This window comes from Salarias fasciatus (assembly GCF_902148845.1).
Source record: "Salarias fasciatus chromosome 23 unlocalized genomic scaffold, fSalaFa1.1 super_scaffold_20, whole genome shotgun sequence".
In the NCBI taxonomy this organism is placed as follows: Eukaryota; Metazoa; Chordata; class Actinopteri; order Blenniiformes; family Blenniidae; genus Salarias; species Salarias fasciatus.
In genome coordinates, this window is record NW_021941230.1 from 2,287,603 (window position 1) to 2,309,603 (window position 22,001).

Here is a 22,001-nt window from a genome sequence, read left to right on the forward strand (position 1 = left end):
CACATTTAACCCTTGACTGGCACTGCGCAGGTTCAGAGGCCTTTGTCCGGGTGTGTTCCTGTGTAAGCTGACTGGAATTGGCTTCACAATGACTCGAGGGGGAGAGCTGCTGTACAAGATCATCCAGTGGGATGAAGAACTCCTCCAAGCAGCTGGAAAAGTCCCTGCAGGTCCACTGTTTAAGATCCAGGGTCCTGCCAATGCTGTGTCACAGCTGCACCTCCTGCACTGTGAGCCGAACCCCAGTAAGTATGTCTCGGTTTCACTGAAGTATTTGAATGACCTGGATGGCATGATGTGGATTTAAAGTTTCCTTTTATTTGCAGTCACACTTCCCACTGGCCTGTCTGCAGTCCACATGAGTGATGAAGGAATCAGCATCCTTGAACCACTGGAGATAAATGAAACTCATGTTGTTGTAGACGTCAGTAATTTTTCTGACTTTGGCTTGGTGAAAAAAATTTGCAGAGTCCTAAAAATTAAAAGACCGATAAGTAGCCAGGTGCTGCTGTTCCACCGTCCAACCTGGACTGAGAGCAGCCAAAAAGTCAACGTCTTCCTGCTGCCAAAGAACATCCCACTGGTCGAGGTAAGACGTCACGGTTCACACTTGTCAACCTGCTGTCTGAACTTGTTACAAACATGATTCACAATAAAATCAGCCTACTTATTTATTGAACTTATCCATTTGTGATGTGACATTTTGCTTCACAGCATAAAAGTACATCAGAAATAAGGACAAAAAAAATGGTATCTTTTTTTTTAAGTGACTTAATAGCATTGCATTTTTAGTTTTCATAATGCTAAACCATTAGCTCCAAAATGCTTAAATATTCTTTCTTCAACTCACCAGATGTAGGGTTGCAATCACACTTCAGTAGTATCTTGACCAACATGACTTGGCTAATCAAGCTGCATTGCTTTTCTACTAAAGGTGAAACAACAGCAGCAAAATGCATTCCACATTGAGGCCACTTCCTCCTGTTGCCTCATTGAAGATCACACTTACACTCTGCAGTGTCCCGAGGCAAAGTTAGTCCAGCCCCAGGTGAGTATCTACACTGCAGCCGATAGATCACAGCTACCTCTGAATACTAAAGCCTTAAGTTTTTAAAGACATCAGTAAAGCTGAAAAAGCTTCGAACCTAGTTATTTTATAGCGTGTCAGTTATTTCACTTTTGAAAAGCATAAAAAGTGAAATTATGATCATTTATTTACAGAGTGTGCCGTTTGACCTCCACTGTGGACCGAATTACCACCCAACGTTCGAGATGCGGTTCAGCCTGGATAAAACAGAGGCCACTGTCACAGTCCGCACACAGCAAGCAGAATCTGTGTGGGAATATCATGCAGACCTCACTCCTAAAGAAGGTGAGACTGTGTCGCTACTTCCAAACACTTGTTTGCCTAAAGCCCCATTTAAATGATGACTTTTCAAGTGAAAACTCATGTTAGCATTTTCATTTTATATGGTGGGCTTCTCTGGTGCTGTTCTTCACTAGTTTAGCTCTTACCTCACAGGCTGATGTTTTGTCCTCAAGAACCCATGAAATTAGGTGTGGGGTTCCCCAAGACTCAATTTGAGGTCCCATTCTTTTTAACCTCTACATGCTTCCTCTTGGGGACGTCATCAGGAGACACGACATCAGTTTCCATAGTTACGCTGGTGATACTCAGCTGTTTATCACTTTCCATCGTTACTCTGATGATGCTCAGCTGTACATTGCAGAGTCTCCTGATGACTCAGGGCCAATAGAAACCCTTTTTAATTAAATTCCATTTGATTTCTTGCGTGAGCACAAGGTACACAAACATTATTATCTTCGCCAGGAGGTTATGGAATCACGTCCGTTTGTTGGTTGGTTGGTTGGTTTGTTAGCAAGATCACAAAAAAAGTAATGGACGGATTGCAATGAAACTTTGTGGAAAGGTGGGTCTTGGGATAATTTAGAATCCATTAAATTTTGGTGATGATCCGGATCATCACAAATTTTTTAAGGATTCTTTATCATTGACCGATAGGGTTTACCGCCCAGTGGAACTTTAGCTTTAGTTCCTAGTCGGACCTCTTTCACGGACGGACCAGTCACGCAGCAGCACGACAATATCGCCACAAGTTGGCTTCTCTTCAAAACTTGATCAGAGCTTCGTCTGTAAGTGATTTCACCCTATGTTGGACTGTTCGTTTCCTTTGTTATGCATCTCTGCATGTCCGTCATTGTGTTGTTTTTTTTATTGCTGAGTTACGTTACGCCAGGAACGCACTGGACGCGGAAGCGCCGCGCGTGCCACCAATGTCTCCGCGCCGGCGCTTGGCTGTTCACACTGGAGGCGTATCTGCTGCCTGCGCTCTCTGCGCTGGTCACACATCGACTGCACTCGGCTGGCTCCGTCTGCTCTCGGTTTTCACATTTGTTCCCTCTGTCTCGCTCTGCAGGATGGATGTGTGTGTTTTGGTGGCCTGTGACTTTCTCCTCCTGTCCTCTTTTTTTCTGCATCACGCGAATCTCTGTCGCTGTGTGTGTGTGTGTGTGTGTTTGATTGGGTGCGTACGTGCACATGTCTGTTTGTGTGTGTGTCCATTTCTCTTGTCATTAGACCCAAGTGACAGACGGACGAGCAACACCGTAACTAATCGTCATTTCATTTATTTTATTTTGAAAATTGACCGGATTCTCTTGTCTTTTCTGTTTCCAACTTCCTGTCTGGTCCGATCTGCTTGATCCAGCTTGACAAATGGCGCTCTCGCCGCTCGCGGTTCACGTGAAAAATAGAACGAAGCGGAGCGGGCAGCGCGAGCCGCGACGCCCCCCTGCGCGTTGTGTGCGGCCAATCAGATAGGTTAACATGGGAGGCGATCAGAAGCGCGTGCAAGGCGCTTCCGTGTCCAGTGCGTTCGGGCCGTTAGGGTGACAACTTTCATTTGACCAGTTTAGTACTGTATCTATCCAGCAGAGGGCCTCAGTACTACGTATTAAATTGATGACAGGGTTTGTTTACATCTGTTTACTGATATTTATATATGCTGTTCTTATTGTTGTTGGTGACTGATTTCACCTGTGGCGGAGGTCTGCACTCTCTGAGTGCCAAATTCTAGTTAGCCTATAGATTCTCTCACTTTTTAAAGGAATACTCCGAAGATTTTGGACCCACGCCCTATCCCTATCATTTACAAAGTGAGATAAGCTCATAAATACCTTTTTTGTGTCCATTCGTCCAGCCGCGGGCTCCCAGCTGTTAGCATCGTAGTTAGCTTAGCTCAACTACCGCAGGTGAAGAGGAGACAGAGCCAGACTGAGAAAGTGGACAAAATACTCCTTCCAGTGGTCCAGGGGATGGCGTATTAGCACGTGAAGTACTGATGATACTGTGTATACATGTGTATGTGCGTTCAAGTGTATGTATGTATGTGCACATAAATATGTCTGTGTATGTCTATGCATGTAAGTGTATATCTATATGTATGCATCCATAACTTATGACATGTATGCTTTATGGCCGAAATAAAATTAAATTAAAAAAATTAAAGTAAATCCGAATGGTTATAAAGCATTTTAAAAGACGTGTTTTCTTTTCAATCCGTTAAAATAACGTTTTGATCCACACAAACCTGCACATGCGCAGTGCTCCGCGGAAGGATATACCGGAGCACAGCAGTAGAAGCGTAGACTCAGCCGCTGTGCGCCTGGTATATCCTTCCGCAGCGCACTATGCTTGTGCAGATCTATGTGTATCAAAACACAATTTTAAGGGATTGAAAAGAAAACACGTCTTTTAAAATGTTTTATAACCATTCGGATTCACTTCACGTGCTAATACGCCGTCCCCTGGACCACTGGAAGGAGGATTTTGTCCACTTTCTCAGTCTGGCTCTGTCTCCACTTCACCTGCCGTAGTTGAGCTAAGCTAACTACGATGCTAACAGCTGTTAGCCAGGCACTGGACGAACGGACACAAAAAAGGTATTTATGAGCTTATCTCACTTTGTAAATGATCGGGATAGGGCGTGGGTCCAAAATCTTCGGAGTATTCTTTTAACAAAGGATGAATTCTGGCAAATATTTTGCAGTAAGCTTGCTCCTTCCCTTCTCTTCTGGTTCAGGTATTAGATCGGCCTTGAGCTCTCAGCTCGTCTCGGTTCTACCTCCCGACAATGAACCCATCACAGCTGATACCACAGGTGAGCTATGCTTTTTAGAGAGATTAGTGTGAGAGATTTTGTGAGGATCTTATTTTCAATAGGGAGAGAGTTCATAGACTAGAAGTGCCACAGTGATTAATGACACGTAGTCGTGAAACATGTCGAATGAGAAAGGAGAGAAGACAGCCTCTGTAGCTGAAACTGGAAGTTGGTTCTACATGGCAAGACCTTGAGGTTAAGTGTGAAAACTTTATTTAAATTTTTGGATTTAAAACAACAAAAAAAAAATCTGATAGTGAATCTCAGATAAAACTGAAAAAAAAAAAAGATTTTAACATCAAAATTACTGTATAGTGAAAAGACGCATCCATGTACAGAACTCAGTATGTATTACTGCATCTGTGTTGTGGAGCATGGAGGCAACCAGCCCGTGGTGATGATGATGAGGAGTTATTTAGAATCAGAATGAGAAACGGGTTTATTGCCAGGTACAGTATTCTATACGAGGGATTTGTTTTGGTGGAGGTGCAAACAGACAAAAGAATTTTATAAAAGGCACAGGTATAAATATAGACAGGAGGAACAGGTTGCTCTCATAGCCACTTCCATCTCATTACTGAGCCTTTCCTTCTTCTTCTTGACAATACCACAGAGATTCACGGTGGGGCTGAGGTCAAATGAGTACGCAGACCAGCCAAACACAGTGATAAAAAGCTCATCAACAGAGAGAAGCATGAAGTGAAGTGAAATATAGCAAACCATCAAGAGCAGAAGACCTGCCTCCCAAATCATCAGTGACTGAGAAGTTGACTCTGGACCTCAGCTTGAGGACCTTGATTTCCTCATGAAAAATAGGGTTGAAATGATTCCTCGAATAACGTGATGATCAAAATCCCACAAAGTAAAATTCTTTGCATCAAATGGTCTACACTTATATGGCGCTTTTCCTCTGCATTAGCTGAGCCCAAAGCGCTTTACTCTGCATTAACACATCTACCCATCCACACATCAGTGATGCCGGCCGCCATGCAAGGCTCTCAGTCCATCCACTGGGGGCAATTTGGGGTTGAGTGTCTTGCCCAAGGACACTTTGACATGCATACAGGGGGAGACAGGAATCAAACTAACAACCTCCCGATTGCAAGTCAACTGCTCTCCCCACTGAACAACAGCCCCCCCATCAAGACTTTGTTTAATTCATAGCTATCGACACAATGCGCTAATTTCCACTTTTGATGCCACAAATCTCTGTGCATGCATAGCACAGAATGCTGAATGTGGACGATGCATCAGTTAATCCTGGAAGCAGGCTGGCGGTCAGTCCTTGAAGTGTCCTGGAACAGGTCGCCAGGAGACGCTCACCTTGAGCAGAGGCGATCAGGCAAGAGGAGAGACTCACTCTGTAGAGTTCCAAGTGTTACAACCACAAACCAAGAGCAGCAGAGGCCAGTTGTGTACACCAGCACCATCTTGACAGTCATCGGCAGGTCAGGTTACTTCTTCAGAAATTCCGAGAAGGAGCAGGCAGTACAAGCAAACTGCAGTCAGACAGCATGACCGATCCAGGAGTCTCTTTGATGTGAGACAGTGCTGAAAACAGCTCCACTATACCGTTTTCCAATACGACAACACAGTGGTCAAATGTACGACTCTATCAACAGGGGTGAAAAAAGAGTTTGCATGTTCTCCCTGAGTGTGCGTGGGTGCCCTTCAGGTGCTCTGGCTTCCTCTCACGGTCCAAAAACATGCATGTCAGCTAGGGGTGTGCGATATGACGATATAAGATCGTTAAGGATTATAACATCGGGACATCTCATAAATCAGAAAGATCGTTAAATTGTCTATAGGGCACGTTCTCCTCCTCGTTCTTTTTTCACCTATATATAATTTTTTTTTGGAGTGATGATGTTACCTGAAAGCTTCAGATAATATTAACTAAATATTCCCTCTAGTGCAGTTATCCACATACATACTAGATACATGCGGAGCAACATTAACGGTGATTAAAAAAACAAAAACAAAAAACAACCGCAGCCACAGCCAGCGCTGCGTTCAAGTTAACTCGGAGACGCAAATGCAGCTAATAACGAGCGGAGTATGGTGTGACAGCTTCTCTAACTGGAGCTGCTGCTGGGTGGAGGCTGTGTCAGGCAGAGCTGGTTTACAGCAGCAGTACGGGATCTACAAGAGACCAGCCGCCATAGAAACACCCCGAAAAGCTGGAGAGAGAGAGCTGAAGCAAGCACTGATGCTAACGCTAGCTAGCGAGCTACCGCTAGCAGTTCACAAGCTAGCATGAGGGATTTTATATACAACAAATCACAGAAATGTGAAAAGACACTTAGTGAACATACCATCAAGTTAACAGCTGAAACGGCCCTTTAGTCTAATGACTAGTGGAACGTCTTTGATTTAATGGGATTATGAGGGGCTGTATTTCAAGGGAGACAGAGCCCTCTAGTGGTCATATAGCGCAACTATTAAAACTGTATCCCATTAAAACTGCTATTTGATGTTTAGTTTTTTGTGTTACAAAAGTGTACTGTATTGTTCATTATCTTTTACCTCATTTTAAAAGGAGATAAAAGCTTAGATCTCTGAACAATGAATTATTCTCAAGCAGCTGTATTATTCACTCAGGTTATAGATATTAAAGTTAAATTGTTTTTGTTCTAAACTGTTGCCCTTTAAGAGATAACCAGATAACTTTGCATTTTTATTGACCCTTTTTAATAATCTATTTGGTGTGTTTAGTTTTTGTGTTACGAAAGTGCACTATATTGCTGTTCATCACTTTTTATGTTTGTGTTCATTACACATTTTGATTAAAAAAAAACTGTACTATTTAAATTAAAGCCAATCTCATTAGCTTAAATTGTCTTTTTTTTCTTTTCGGGTTTTACATGTTTAAATACATTTTATATGTTTTATATGTTTAACATTGGGGGAAAAAATGGTCAAACTTACAAATTAGTCTAGAAAAATCAATATAAAAAAGAATCGAGACAAAATCGTGATCGTGATATTGATTTTAAAAAATTGTTATGACATTTTTGCCACATCGCCCACCCCTAATGTCAGGTTAACTGGGGATTCTAAATTGCCCCGAGGTGTGAATGTGAGAGTGTCTGGTTGTTTGTCTGTGTGTGTCGGCCCTGAGACCGACTGGTGAACTGTCCAGGCTGTACCCCGCCCTCGTCCTCGCCCATATGAAGCTGGCATTGGCTCCAGCCCAGCATGAGAAGGACAAGCGGTCAGGAAAATAAATGAAAGAATATTTTCATTTGAATGTACTCTCCTTTTAAAAATAAACTATTGATTTATGGCTTTGTTGATTGATTTATGACTTTATCAAAATGTTGACATTACTCACTGAACAAATCAAATAACCTATTTCCAGAAATAGCTTTTTATTCATATTTGTAAAGAAGATGAGCATGTTTGAAACAGTTTCCCAATCCAGCAGCTTCTCCATTGATACAAAGAGCAAAGTTTCTGTCAGTGAAATCAATCTCTCGGTCTGCTTTTATCAAAGTGAAGATTACTGAATGGAAAACATTTTCTGGCTCATCCCCCAGATGATTCAGGAATACCAGATGTGGCATCAGTGGAAAAGAAGCTGTTCTCCATACGGAAAGGCTTCATTGACAGAGTGTCCAGCTCTGTAGTGAAGGATCTGCTGGACATCCTTCTGCAAAGGGGGGTCATAAACTACAACGAAAAAGGTCAGATCCAAGCCAAACAGCAAGACAGAGACATATCAGAGGAACTGATTGACATGATGTTGAAGAAGGGACACTCAGCTTGTAAAATATTGATTGATGTTTTTTGTCAATTAGATCCATATTTGTCTGCCGATCTGAAACTACCCTAAAAAGACAAAGCATCTCAGGGCTTGTGTTGAGAGTGAACAACTGGAAATACATTTCTGAAAGACTGTCATCAAGTCTGACAGAAAAGAGTGTTTTGTGAGAGATCTGTAGTAAATGCTTAGGATGTCCTGATACCACTTTTTTGCTGACTGATTACAAGTATGAGTACTGATATTTGAGTCCTAGAAGATATTAAGTAACGATTTCAGTAATTAATATACAACAAATTAAAATGATTTTTTTTTTTTTTTTTAGCACATGTTCCCTTAACAAACATGACATCACTGCCACAGATTTCAAGTTTAGCCTGGGTGATCTATGCATGAGCTGATAGCATAAAATCAATCAAATATTTCCACAAGACCACTCCTGAAATAATGCCCTGGTGTTATGTTCAAGTGAGAAACAAACTATTTAGATACCAGCTTATGTTGTCAGTCAATATGCTCTGCCCAAATACTTCAGGCAACAGGGAATAATAAATATGAAATCCAACAGCTACTATTGTTTGAACTAAATTGTCCTTTAATAACACTGATCATTAGTCATAGCCTGTTGGTCATACTGACACATGGTAGATGCTCTAGTACTGGGCTCAACTTCTGAAGCACCAGAACAGCTGATATCTTCACCTTTTAAAAGGAAATACAGAAATGCATTTTAATGATGATTTTGGAAAGTTCACAAGTGATGTGCTTGAAAGAAATACCAATACATTACCCCTCAACTACGATGTAAGGTTGCCTGGTAAACATTTTTGGATGATGCTCCTCACCACACACACACACACACACACACACACAGGTAGCATACAGACGCACATGCGACACACCCCCTCCTCCACACACGCTGTCTGTGTGACTGACAGGACTGTTGGGGTGTTAATCAAAACAAACCAGTCTTATTGTCCTCCCCACACGCTGCTGGCCTGAAAGAAGATTTTAAAAAGTCAGACGGCTGTGAAACCCGCTGAACAGCAGCGTGGAAAAGGAAAACACACCGACATGCAGCCAGTCGACGCATTGGGAAAACTCCTGACATTATTTAATCCTCTAAACCAGGGGTGGGGAACCCTGGTCCTGGAGGGCCGCAAACCTGCATGTTTTCCATGTCTCCCTGCTTCAACACACCTGAATCGAATCAAGATTCATGGCCAAGTCCAGCAGAAAGCCAGATAACGAGCCTCATTGCAATCAGCTGTGTTGAAGCAGGGAGACATGGAAAACATGCAGGGCTGCGGCCCTCCAGGACCAGGGTTCCCCACCCCTGCTCTAAACAAACACCAGATCCACTTGCTCCAGCTCTTGCTCCAGCTCTCCCCTCTTCCACATCGACCACATGTGGAAGCGTCACGCTGCAACAGCTGCTTCACGCTGGTTGCTGTGTTGCAGGTATCAGGTGCTGTCATGGGCGAGTATTTGGCAAGTAGGAGTTCAGCAAAATAGGCCAGTATTGGAGTGACCAATGCTGGGATCAGGATTAGGACATCCCTAATAAATACCTTTACTTTTCACCCACCACTGCACAATCAATGAGTTTTGTGATTTTATAACATGAATTGCCAGAAATGCCAGTGCCTGTTTCAGTGCTTCAGTAATCAGCTTACTTGAACTTTTCTGTAAGTGTAACAGAGTTTGAAATGTATTATAATAATTATTGCTTTCAATTTACATTTATTGTCGTTTTGTTGAGTGTTTTTGAATTTTGTCTCAGAGGTTTATTTTTTATTTCTCATTATTTCATTGTTTTTTTTCTATGAAAAGGTTTTCCTGTACTCAGCTGTGTGAATCAGGACTGTGGGGGGGGGGGGGGGGGGGGGGGGGGTTACAGAAACCCAGGAGGGACAAACAAGGCAGAGGATAGTTGAGGGATAACATGCAGCTGTGAAAATATGTTGTTTTGTTCTGTACATTTAGTCACTGACATTTAATCCTTCCATGCATGTATATTATCATGTTGTCAAGCTGTTTGGAGTTGTGTAAGTTTTGTGAAGCCTTGTGAATTGTGAAACCTTTGACTGTATGCTTTCATGTCAAGAGAATTTTGGACCAGGTCCAGATGGAAAACCAATATTTTTATAATATTTTCACTTAAAGTTCCATGGGACACTGTGAGGAGGACACGCTGCCTTGCCTCGAGTTGAGAGGACTCACATCTGTAGACCAACAGATGTTATTCTGGAGGCTATCATCGATAAACTGGGTTGAGTGAAGCCATGGTGGAGAAGGCTGGAGTTCGGAGAGAGTGTCAGCCTTGCTCTCAGTCAGCTGATTTATCTGTATCCTTTGCAGTCCGAAGATAAAACCTTGTGCAACATCAGCATCTTCAATCCTCATCTTTGGCTCTGTGTCACAAAAAAAGTCCCCAACACTCAAAATCAACAGGTAGCCAAAAGTGAAGTGGCGGTACATGGATCTGTGTGTTGATGTGTGTGTAAGTGTGTGTATCCATTTATGCCCTGGTCTTTCACACAGTGTGCCTGCTAATTGATTCTTCAGTACCATGGACAGTACATTTGCTCACAATAAAAATATGTGTGCACATCTCTTTTTCACACAGTATTTGTCTTTTTAAATATGACTTTCATGTGATCTGCTGCAAACTAAATTGCCCTTCAAGGGACAAATTCAGGTGAAGAGGCTGAAGTCTGATGTACCTGGTAACTGTAGTGAGTTAAGACTTCAGCACCACGGACAGCGTTAAGTTCTCTTCTCTTCTCAGTTCATGAAGGTTTTAGTCACACTTGGTTCAACATGATGCTTTGCTGTAGTTTATAACGTCGTTCAAAATAGTACAACTTCAACAAGTTGTGGTAAAATACTGTAAAGGACAGTGTTATTTTACTGGAAATAAAGTATTTCGTTAAAAGCTGAAGTACAGAAGTATCTAGTTTTTCACATTTGCTCCTCAGTTTTTCATTCTGGACGTTTTCTTTCAGTGGAGTCTGCTCACAGTGTAGTTCTTCTGCTGAAGTAAATGAGTTTAGTATTTTTGCACAACTGGTTATGTGCCATCTGATGGAACATGTCCTTCTGATTGGAAGTTTTTTTCTCCACCATTGCTGTGTCAAAATGACTTAAGTAACTACTTTCTTGGACATTACAGGGTTTTCCAGGACAGCCATATGGCACCGACTGTGGCATCTTCATGTTGATGGTGGTTGACAGTTGTTGTCTGGTTCAAATGACCTTTGTGTGTTGAAGATGTTAAATTATTCATGTTTTTTCCCCGAGTCTGCCCTTTAGACTATGTATTTTATTTTTTCTCTTTAATCCTCATCTGAGCCATGAAACAGTGTTTGCCTACTGGACAGAAGCAGAAAAAGCCCTGCTGTGAGATGAAGCGGCTCCACCATGAATTCTCTGAATTGGTCTCATATTGTGTGTCATGATAGAACATGCTGTTTCTGAAGCACTTGATTTAAAGCCACACCGCATGCTGTCTGCCAGTCTACAGTCTACATTAGTGAAAACTTATCATTCTTATTTTCAGTATAGATTTCTTAAAGAACCAGTCTTGACGGTATCCTGACTGTGATGAATGTTGAAACAGATCATTTTAATTAAATAAGTATGAAGAGCAGCACACTGCGTCTCTTCCAGACTGGACGTCACTCCACAACAGTGAAAGAGGAAGTCTTGTTGCCCAATCTCTATCAGATACTATTTGTGCAACTTTAGACAGATCATTTTTCAATCTTTTCAAGAGGACATGACTGAGTCTAGAATGAGTCTACATGACTGCAGACGTGCAGCAGGACGAGTTCAAGCTAACAAGCTTCTTCACTGGAAGAGTGGAGCTGACTTCAGTTCTGGACCTGGGAGAGATGGAACAGGCTGAAGCTGCTCTGCAGGACCAGGTCTGGTGTTCAGAAACATCATCAGAGCTGCTGAATCCCAGTCACAGTCTGAACTGGGATGTTTTGGTTCCGATGGATCAAACAACATGAACGTGTGACCAGGAACAGAGGAAGTGACGCAACATTCACATCTATGGAGGCATTACTGAGGTGAGAACTATTTCTCAGTGTGTATGAAGTGCTGTATGTATGTATCTTAATCTATATCAATGAAAAATGCTGACAAACCTTGTAGAACAAAAGTTCTCAACATTCCCTGAGACAGAGTAGGGAACCACTGATGGAGAGTAACAATAGAATCCCCATAAAGCCCACGGACAACGCTTTTATAATGCTTTCTACACTGCTTCAGCAGAGCCAAAGCGCTTCACACAGTTGATCACATTCACACACCAGTGGATGTGTCTGCCATGCAAGGAGCTCAATCCATCCACTGGGAGCAGCTTGGAGCTCAGCGTCTTGCTCAAGGACACTTAAACTTTGGGGCTGGACAAGACGGAAGTTAAACCAACACCCTGCTGATCGTGAGATGACCACTCTGTCAACTGAGCCACAGCTGCTCACAGTTAAATTCAAAATGACTCTCCACATTTTCAAGTCTAAAGAAAGAAAGATGACAGCTTTAATTTAGAATGTGAAAGCATGTGTCCTGTTCAGTGTGATGTGTACAGTCTGGTGAGGGGTTCATTTTTCCCAGTTTGAGATTTGTGCAGACATCGTGAAAAGACCGTTCAATCTACATGGTAGAATTGGTTAATATGACCTCATGACCTGCTCACAGCTTGACAGGTGAACATGCAGCCGTGAGGAGATCGCTCATGTAGGCAGACAGAGGATTCTTTAAGTGGCGTTCCCAGACAAGATAATGTTTTCCTCAGGAGTGATTTTGATGAAGATTTTACTTTCTAGAAGTGGTGTTTGAACAAGCGATAATGCTGCTCACAAACAGTAATCTCCATCGTGTGGTGACTATTGGTTACTACACTTAACATGAACCGGAGCAGTGATTTTGAGCCAAATTTTTCATGGAAAGGGAAATCACGGACTTCCTGTTGGATTTAGGTCAGGGGTGTCAATCTGTGATTTTTAGATCTCGATGAGATGAATGCATGAGCATTGGTTTGATCTCTACGAATTCCTTCGGGTTATAGCAGCAGTCTCTGAATAGTGTCCTTCCGGTGCTGGAACTCATGCAGGAGGCAGTCAGTGAGGTAGTGGGAGGACACAGACCCCCCCCCATTCCAGCCATCAGAATCACTGTACCGGCTCCAGAGTGCTTCCCTGCCGCGGAAACTGGGTGATGGTTCTCTGCCCGTAAGACCCTGCCTCACCAGCCATCACATTCTGGCAGCAGAGGAGATCGGCCAGGTTGGTGGAGCATCTCTGTCACCTGGTCGGCCATGTCTGTGGGGGACTTCCCAGTGCGCCTCAGCTCATCCAGGACTGACTTGCAGATGGCCTTCTGATAGGTCAGCAGTGCTGGCAGCAGGTTGGTGAATCTTCCAGCCAGAGAGGGTTGTCAGCGTACCACCTCTGACCACACCTCTTGCAGAGCAGCCTGGAGGACAGCAGGTCGTACTGTCCCATAGAGGTGTCCCCAACTAGGAATTTACATAGTCGAATCTGATTCATCCGATCCTGCTGATCGTTGACTGATAGTCGAATCTATCATCTTTTTTTTTTCTTTCTTTCTTTTTTAGAATCATCTGAATACAGGCTACAGCAGAATGTTGCAGTAATAATAATAACAAAAACAAAACAAAACAAAACAAAACAGCACAGTCAGGTAAAACAACATTTATTTTTTTTCCTACACAGCTGAAACACAGACTGGAACAAAGTGTCGGTAACTCTAAACATCAAACAAATGAAGTACCGTAGTTCAAATGACCAGAACCAAACCCTCTTCTAACAAACGGGCTAAAGCATGTGATTTATTTATGTCTATAAGCTCTGCGGATAAGCTCAAATTTAAACAACAATAAACAATTTTTCACATTATCTGCTCAAATTAAATGAAATAGGCTTAATTGTGCTGTGTCGGTCCGTTGCGAATCACAACATCCATGCAAAAAAAAACAAAAAAAAAACAACAACACTAAATTAAATAGAATCAGCCTTTTAGATAAACACAAAAATAATATAACCTAAAATATTACAATTACAGGAAATAAAAGTCAGCGTTCAAAATGAGTGACAGAAACATCTTTTCTTAGCCCAATTATCTGACTACTTACCCGTTTAAGGTGGAAAGCCATGTCAGTTGTTGTGGAGCGATAAGAAAGGAGCTGCAAGCACAACTTGCATTTGACTTTTTTTGGATCATCTTTGACTTGTTCTGAAGTTTTTTTTCCGACAATGTGAGTCTTTTAAAGTTAAAGGGGCTGTATCATGCAAAATTCACTTTTTGTATGTTTTCACCTTGTTATATAGTTATGTACTCACTAAAAACACCCCCAAAGCGTTTTTGTCCTTCGTGCCTGCGTGTTTGAGCTTTCCTGGTGTTTGTGCTGGTCAGAGAGGCAGCCCCTCCCGCACCCGTGAAAACACTCTGTTTTCCACGGTCACGTCACACGGAGAAGACGGTTCCCCTGAGCCCCCCTCCCACAGGCCCTCGGCAATCAGCGTTGCTGCTTTTTTCTAACTCTGCTTATGGATATAAACTTTAACCATCATCTGAAAGCAACAGTGAAGCAAGAGCAAGAGTCTGAAGAGTCTGCGCTTGGTGAGTTTCTTACAGGAAAAGACGTTTCCGCGTGTCTTTGCGTGTAGAGAAGCTAGAGCTAAAGAGCTAAAGCTAGCCAGTGTATTTGTTTTGAAGCTCTGATTGGCTGAAGTAGCTGTCAGTCAAAGTCCACAGGGGGAGAGGCGGGATTTCAGTGAAACGGAGCGTTTTCTCTTCCGGGTTTCAGAATTAGCCCCAGAAAATCTTTTATTTCACACAAAATTACTGTACCTTAGCGCCAAAAATAAACTATTACCATGTTAATGCCATTTCTAGGGTTTGTACTGGCTAAAAAAGCAGGATACAGCCCCTTTAAGCCAAATCACCACCGAGATGCTGCTCTGTGATGGAGCTCTGCGCAAAATGGGATTGTGCCACTTACCATGGAGGTTCATTCACAAACACTAAATAGATAGAATATTGAATAAAACTACAAGTTAAGTACATTTTTCCACAGTGTATTTGATAGGCTAACATGTATATCAAATAGGATTTATATCATGTTTATTTGGAAAAAACAAGCAATTCTATGTAAAACCAGTCATTCAGCACCCCCATACAGCTGGAATGGAATGGTCCTCGTTTCATAACCACATTTTGCAATGCTTCGATTGTATGATTGGCAGTCGAATCAGGCCCCTTTGAACGAATCGTTGAATATCTGAAGACACCACTACTGTCCTATGAGGCTCACGATCACCCGAGGTCTCCCCACAGCGGCAGACACCACACAGGGCTGGGCACAGTCTCCAGAGCAGGGCAAGGGGGAACGGTTCCTCAGCCGTGCCATCAGGTAGTCACTCTCCGGCTTCCAGATGAAGAAGGGATGGAGCTGAAAATACTTGGGAGAGGGCAAATCCCCAATGCTGCCAACGAGCTGGGGCTGAGGAGGGAGGCGCCACAGGGAGAAGGTTCTCATGGGGTTGCTGACAGTGCGGGATCCAGGCCAGAGTCCCATGGCTTCCAGCTCCAGCTTCATCCAGGTCTTCTGCTGGTGAGAGACATTCCACTGGCTGAGCTCCTGGTCTGCCTGAGGGAGCAGAGGAGGAGGAAGAGGAGGAGGAGGAGGAGGAGGAGGAGGAGGAGGCCTGATGACTGCTGCTGCAGGCTGGACTGGAGGCTGGATGGATGGAGAGGCTACATGAAAAGAAAAAAATAATTCATTAAATATGTTGTTTGTTGTCTGTGAACATAAAGAGTTCCCAACAGTAAAAATGTAAACCCTCAAAATGTTGGTAATATGTTTTACATACTACAAAAACTATTGTAAAACTTCTGATGTTAACGAACCACTGTTATGATTGCAAGTGTTAATGTTAATGTGAGACTACACTATCTGTACATGTTATACTGAAAAAACATGTTGGCACAGTATAATACAGCTGCTAACACAGAGAACAATGTCCTAGCAGTGTTCTGCCATGATGCTGAAAAGAATAAATACTTCAGCAAAAACTATAATTAGTTTTAAGTTGTAAACTCTAAATGAGGAAAGCATTTGATTTCTGAAGTGTCTGATGTCTCTTTCTGACCCCTGTAGTTTCATGAGCTGCATCTGGAAGAACATTTCACACCTCGGGGGTCTGATCCTCAGAGGCTCTGCTGTGGGATGAATGGGCTGCAGGAGGAGCACCAGGGGTGGAGAGAGTTTCTGAAACAAAGAATAAACACATACAACATAGAAAGTGTGTGGTAGGATTTAAGAACAAATGTGTTCCACAATCAGACCTGGAGCAGAGGAGTCTCTGGAGTCTGGAAGGAGAACCTTCAGCTCCGGTGGAAGAGGGACAGGGGTCTGCAGAGGAGCCACAGCTGAGGAGAGAGGACAGATGTGAGTATTTCACTGTAAATCTTGACTTTGTGAATATAAAATATGCACTGAGCTTTTGTAGAGTGCTTTATTTGTACCGTCTCCTGATTCCAGGGCAGCAGAGGCGGCCTGAGCAGAAACTCTGGCCGCAGATTGAGCAGCTGTAGAGAGGAAGACTCAGTTACTTCATATTACTGATACATTGTCATTTACAGTGTTTACACAAATGTTAGTCCAATTCACACAACATTCAACCTTAACCTCTTCTGCTCATCTGCTTGACTTGTTAACTTTTACGTCGAGAGGACTGAACTTATTGAGTGTTAGTTTGTAATCAGAATAACAATAAATGTCTGAGCAGAGGAAGCACTCACATCAAATCATAAGTAAAAACCACCACTCACCACCTCATTCAATTTCACAAGCATGCTTAATAAAAATATGACTTACCCTCAACGCAGAATGTATCAGTTCATAGTCACTTGGACTTTTGGTAGAACAGACATGAAAGGAAGCGAGCATAAAGTGACCGGAATGTGGTCATGAACGTTTGAACTCATGTTGTCAACACAGCTGTCAACAGAGCAGGAAACAGATCAGGAAGAAAGTAGGAGCAGAGCAGCAGACAGACCACCAAGAGAAGATCCAGGAGAGTCCAGGAAGAGCCACATTTTCATCCTCTGCTTTTCAACAAATAAACCATCAACTAAAGAGAAACTAGCCTGACTGGAAACTCTGTTTCCTGCTCTGTTGGTTCACTGCTGCTCCACCTGTGGAGTCCTGATGACAACTGGAAAACTCTCTTTACTGCTGTGAGGCCAAAGAACTGCTGACTGCGGCTGTTTCCTCCCGTTTCCATGGAGACCAGTGGCAGCAGTTTTCTCAAAGTTGTGTTTTCAGAGGCTGTGAGCAGCGTGGTGGTGGAAAGAGGACGGAACAAGAAACAGTTCAACAGACTTTATTAGAACAAGCATTGAACATGTTCCCAAATCAATCCAGTCAGGAGGGAATTCTCTGTGTTTCCTTCTAAACCAATGAAACAAAGCTCTCAAACAGGAAAAGAGTTCTCTGACTATCAGCTGACATCAAGACTTCAATCAGGAGTTTAAGCTTCAGAGAAGATGAGAAGAAAACAGAAGAAACAAGAAACCAGCTTCACTAAATATTGATCAAAATAGAGTTTTTATGAACAAAGAGGACAAATGAATCTGGACTGTTTCAAAGATTGTGTCTAAGATCTGTGTCTTAGTAGTTTGATCATTTTTACTGAGCTGCTAAACAATTAGAAATCATTGAAAGTTGAGGATTGACTTTAAAATGTGACTGAGAGGAATAAAAAACTTCACCAAGCAGAGAATTACATGACTGAACAATTCATCATTTTTCTTCTGCAGTCAGTCCAAAAGTTCTCCTGTTTTCTGTCACATGACTCAGAAATGAAGAGATTTAGTCTGGAATCACTTTGAAAATCAAAGCAGATTGTATCTGAGAGCATGAGAAGAACATCTGGACAGTTGTTTCTCCACCAGTCTCACAGAAGCAGCAGATGTTGTTGATCTGAAAACGTTTTCTGAGTGGTTCTTTGGATAAATCTCCTTCAGGATGGTGAAATGAGGGAGAGCAGCAGGGCTGAACGCTGAAGATCTACTGATGCTCCATGGTTCCATGCTGGACTCTCACAGCTCTTCACACTGCACCACTGACACTCAGCAGCTCTTCTGCTGCTTCCTCTGTCACTCAGTGCTGGAAGAAGCTCTGCTCTCAGTAGATCTTCAGGACTCACAGCCTCCTCTCTGCTCTCAGTTCTTCCACCTGCAGAGAGATGAGAGGTGGTGGTCAGAGTGTGTGAAGCAGTGAGGACTTCAGTCCTGTTCAGAGCAGCAGTCAGCAGCTCAGAGCTCATGAAGGACCACCACTGTCAGACCAACACAACAAGCCTGTGGCTCCTCTGATTGGCTGACTGTGTGTCCTCTGCTGTCCAATCCTGAAGCTGCTCAGCGTTCTCCTCTCACAGCCTCACTGAGAGTCAAACACTGGATCTTTGTTCTCACACTGACTGTGTTTAGTCCAAACCTGCTGAAAGCAGCATGGACTCACTCCAACCATCTACTGACCTCAGAGTCTGCAGGCTGCAGTCTGGACTCTGCTGGAGAGCAACCAGCTGCTGCACATCTGGAGACCGCAGCTGGTTGTAATCCAGGTCCAGCTCCTTCAGGAGGGAGGGGTTGGACTTCAGAGCTGAGGCCAGAGAAGAACAGCTTATCTCTGACAAACTGCAGCCCCTCAACCTGAATAAAGAGAGAAAGCAGCAGAATCAATGAGGAGGAACCAATCAGATGTATTGATGGAGAAATGAGCAGCACCACATTACTGAGTCCTGATCAATGAGCTGTTCTGTTGTTGTGGATCTTCATCACACACAACATTCACACTCCTCCTCATGTCCACACACAGCAGTCAGCTGCTGCTGAGCTCAGTCCACTCTCTCACTGCAGGATCAGAGTCTCAGATCACAGCTGCTGACAAACATTTCTCCTTCTACAACAGGAACAGACAGTCAACTGACCTCAGAGTCTGCAGACCACAGAGTGGACTCTGCAGAAAACCACACAGCTGAGAAACTGCTGAATCCTGCAGAGGGTTCCAGCTCAGGTCCAGGTGTTCCAGATGTTTCTGGAGGGAGGGGTTGGACTTCAGAGCTGAGGCCAGAGAAGAACAGCTGATCTCTGACAAACTGCAGTTAAATAACCTGAATAAAGAGAGAAAGAAGTGAGATTAGAGGACAGAGTTTGATGTTGAAGTGACTGAGAGCTGAAGAAGGTTCAGACTGGAAGAGTTTAGAAATGTAAAGTCCAAACAGCTGAAGCCTCCAGGAGGAGAAGAGCTCTCATCAACATGCTGCAGAGCTCAGTCCACTCTCTGTCCACACTACATCTGGAATCCTCCTGATCTCCTCTCAGTCCTTTGCCTCCAACAGATTCTCCCTTCAGACAGTGAACTGACCTCAGAGTCTCCAGGTTACAGTTTGGACTCTCCAGTCCAGAACACACACACACACACACACACACACACACAGACAAACACACACACACACACACACACACACACACACACACACACACACACACACACACACACACACACACACAAACACACACACAGACAAACACACACACACACACACACACACACACACACAAACACACACACAGACAAACACACACACACACAAACACACACACACACAGACAAACACACACACACACAAACACACACACACACACACAAACACACACACACACACACACACACACACACACACACACACACACACACGTCACACAACAACAATGTGACTTGTGACATCCCATAATGAGCTGACACGTTAATGCCAACAAGCTAATATCCTGACATGCTTATGCTAACATGTTTACATGCTAATCCTGCCATGCTAATTTCCCAACATACTGATGCAACCATGCTAATATCGTAACAAAGTTATGCTAACATGCTAATGTGCTGACATGCTAATGATAGCATGGTAATGTCGCAACATGCTCATTCTAACATGCTCATATGCTAACATGTGCCAACATGTTCATGTCCTGACATGCTAATGCTAACATGCTAATGTCCAGAAATACTCATAACATGCTAATGTTCCTATATGTTAATGCAAACATGCTAATATGCCGACATGCCTATGCTAATAAACCAAAGTCTTATGGTAATGTTCTGTCACACTCATGCTAATATGCTGACATGCTAATGCTAACATGTGTCTCTCCTGATATGCTCATGCTAACATGCTAATGTACTGATATACTAATGCTAAAATTCTAATGTGCCCACATGTTAATGTCACTATGCTAATATGCTGACATGCTAATGCTGATATACTAATGTGCTGACATTCTTATGCTAACATGCAAATGCCCTGATGTGCTTAAGCTAACATGCTAATATCCTGACACTCTGATGCTAACATGCTGATTCCCTGACACACTAATGCAAAGACATGCTGATGCTACCATGCTAATATGCTGGCATGCTCATGTGCTGATATGCTGATGCTAATGCTAACTCAAACATGCTAATGGGCTGATATACGAATGCTGACATGCTAATGTGTTAACATGCTGACATGCTAATGCTAAAGTGCTAATGTACTGACATGCTAATGACTACATGCTAATATGCTGATATGATAATGATAATGCTAATGCAAACATGCTAATAGGCTGATATACTAATGCTAACATGCTAATTTGCTGACATGCTAATGCTGAAATGCTAATGTACTGACATGCTAATGACTACATGCTAATGTGCTGACATGCTAATGCTAACATGTTGTTTTGACATGCATATGCTAGCTTACTAATTGGCTGACAAGCTAATTTCAACATGCCAATAACCTGACATGCTAACATACTAATATGCTGCGTGCTGACACACATGCTATTGTGATCAAATGCTAATGTACTCACATGCTAATATGATGACACGCTTATGCTAACATGCTAATGTGCTAATATGCTAATGCTAACACAAACATACTAATAGGCTAATATACTAATGCTAAAATGCTAATGCTAACATGCTACTTTGCTGCTAATGCTAAAATGCTAATATACTGACATGCTAATGCCAACATGCTAATGTGCTGATATGCAAATGCTAACACTAACACACACATGCTAATAGGCTGATATACGAATGCTGACATGCTAATGCTAAAATGCTAATCTACTGACATGCTGATATGCTGACATGCTAATAGGCTGATATACTAATGCTGACATACTAATGCTAACATGCTAATGCCTACAGGCTAATGCGTTAACATGCTAATATGCTAACATGCTAATGTGTTAACATTGTGTCAATGTGTTTTGAAGCCATTTGTCTTCCAGCTGTTAGCTTGGCGTTAGCTTAGCTTCATGCTGACTTGAACTTTCTCAGTGGAATAGTTTGGTCCGTGCAGCCAGGTGTTCTGCAATGAGATCAAATTCCTGATGGCGAGCTCCCAATCAAGGCCAGGAGCCTGAGAACAAGTGCTGCCCCCACATGGTCTGGTAGAAGCTCTGCAGCCTGTTCACTCTCCTCCTCCTCTGACTGAACTCTGAAACCACATCCCATCCAGACCTCACTGGACTGACTGGACACTTTCACAACTCTTCATCCTCCAATCCACACTGGAACCCTGTGAAGCTCAGTCAGCTGTTTAGTTCTGCCATGGAGGAGTGAAGAGCCCAGCCGCTACGCTGCTTTGAAAGCTGAAGGTCAACATGGAGCGTGTCAGAGGTTCACAGTCAATGATCCACTGCAGCTCCTTTCTTCTTCTAGCAAGCTTTGAAATGTGGAGCTGCACACGGCTCTGCCACAGTCACAGGACTAAAGAGCAGAGAAGAAGCTCCGTTTCTCCTGGAGATCCTCAGTGTGGATCACTCTCAGATCAGCCTGATGTCTGACCTTTAGTGTCAACACTACTTTACTGAAACACACTCAAACATGGAGTCTGACCTCAGAGTCTGCAGACCACAGAGTGGACTCTGCAGAAAACCACACAGCTGAGAAACTCCTGAATCCT

The 22,001-nt window shown here is 43.0% G+C and overlaps 1 protein-coding gene and 1 long non-coding RNA gene across 2 annotated transcripts in view; one reads left to right on the forward strand and one right to left on the reverse strand.

Moving 5' to 3' along the window:
• The window catches only part of LOC115384265 (NACHT, LRR and PYD domains-containing protein 12-like), a gene marked incomplete at its 5' end in the record, with an annotated part of 32,096 nt that extends 16,701 nt beyond the window's left edge, over nucleotides 1-15,395 (forward strand). The window contains 7 exons of the mRNA XM_030086596.1: nucleotides 31-245; nucleotides 327-589; nucleotides 935-1,048; nucleotides 1,222-1,372; nucleotides 4,104-4,181; nucleotides 7,721-7,867; nucleotides 15,316-15,395. Of these exons, the coding sequence (XP_029942456.1) occupies nucleotides 31-245; nucleotides 327-589; nucleotides 935-1,048; nucleotides 1,222-1,372; nucleotides 4,104-4,181; nucleotides 7,721-7,867; nucleotides 15,316-15,395 (1,048 nt within the window). The remainder of the gene's footprint in view (nucleotides 1-30; nucleotides 246-326; nucleotides 590-934; nucleotides 1,049-1,221; nucleotides 1,373-4,103; nucleotides 4,182-7,720; nucleotides 7,868-15,315) is intronic.
• A 2,764-nt stretch (nucleotides 15,396-18,159) lies between these two features.
• Nucleotides 18,160-18,986, reverse strand: LOC115384172 (uncharacterized). Its single transcript, XR_003930837.1, has 3 exons — nucleotides 18,975-18,986; nucleotides 18,523-18,696; nucleotides 18,160-18,220 (listed from the first exon to the last, which is right to left on the reverse strand). It is a non-coding gene; the product is annotated as an uncharacterized LOC115384172 (long non-coding RNA).
• Nucleotides 18,987-22,001: the final 3,015 nt, after the last annotated feature.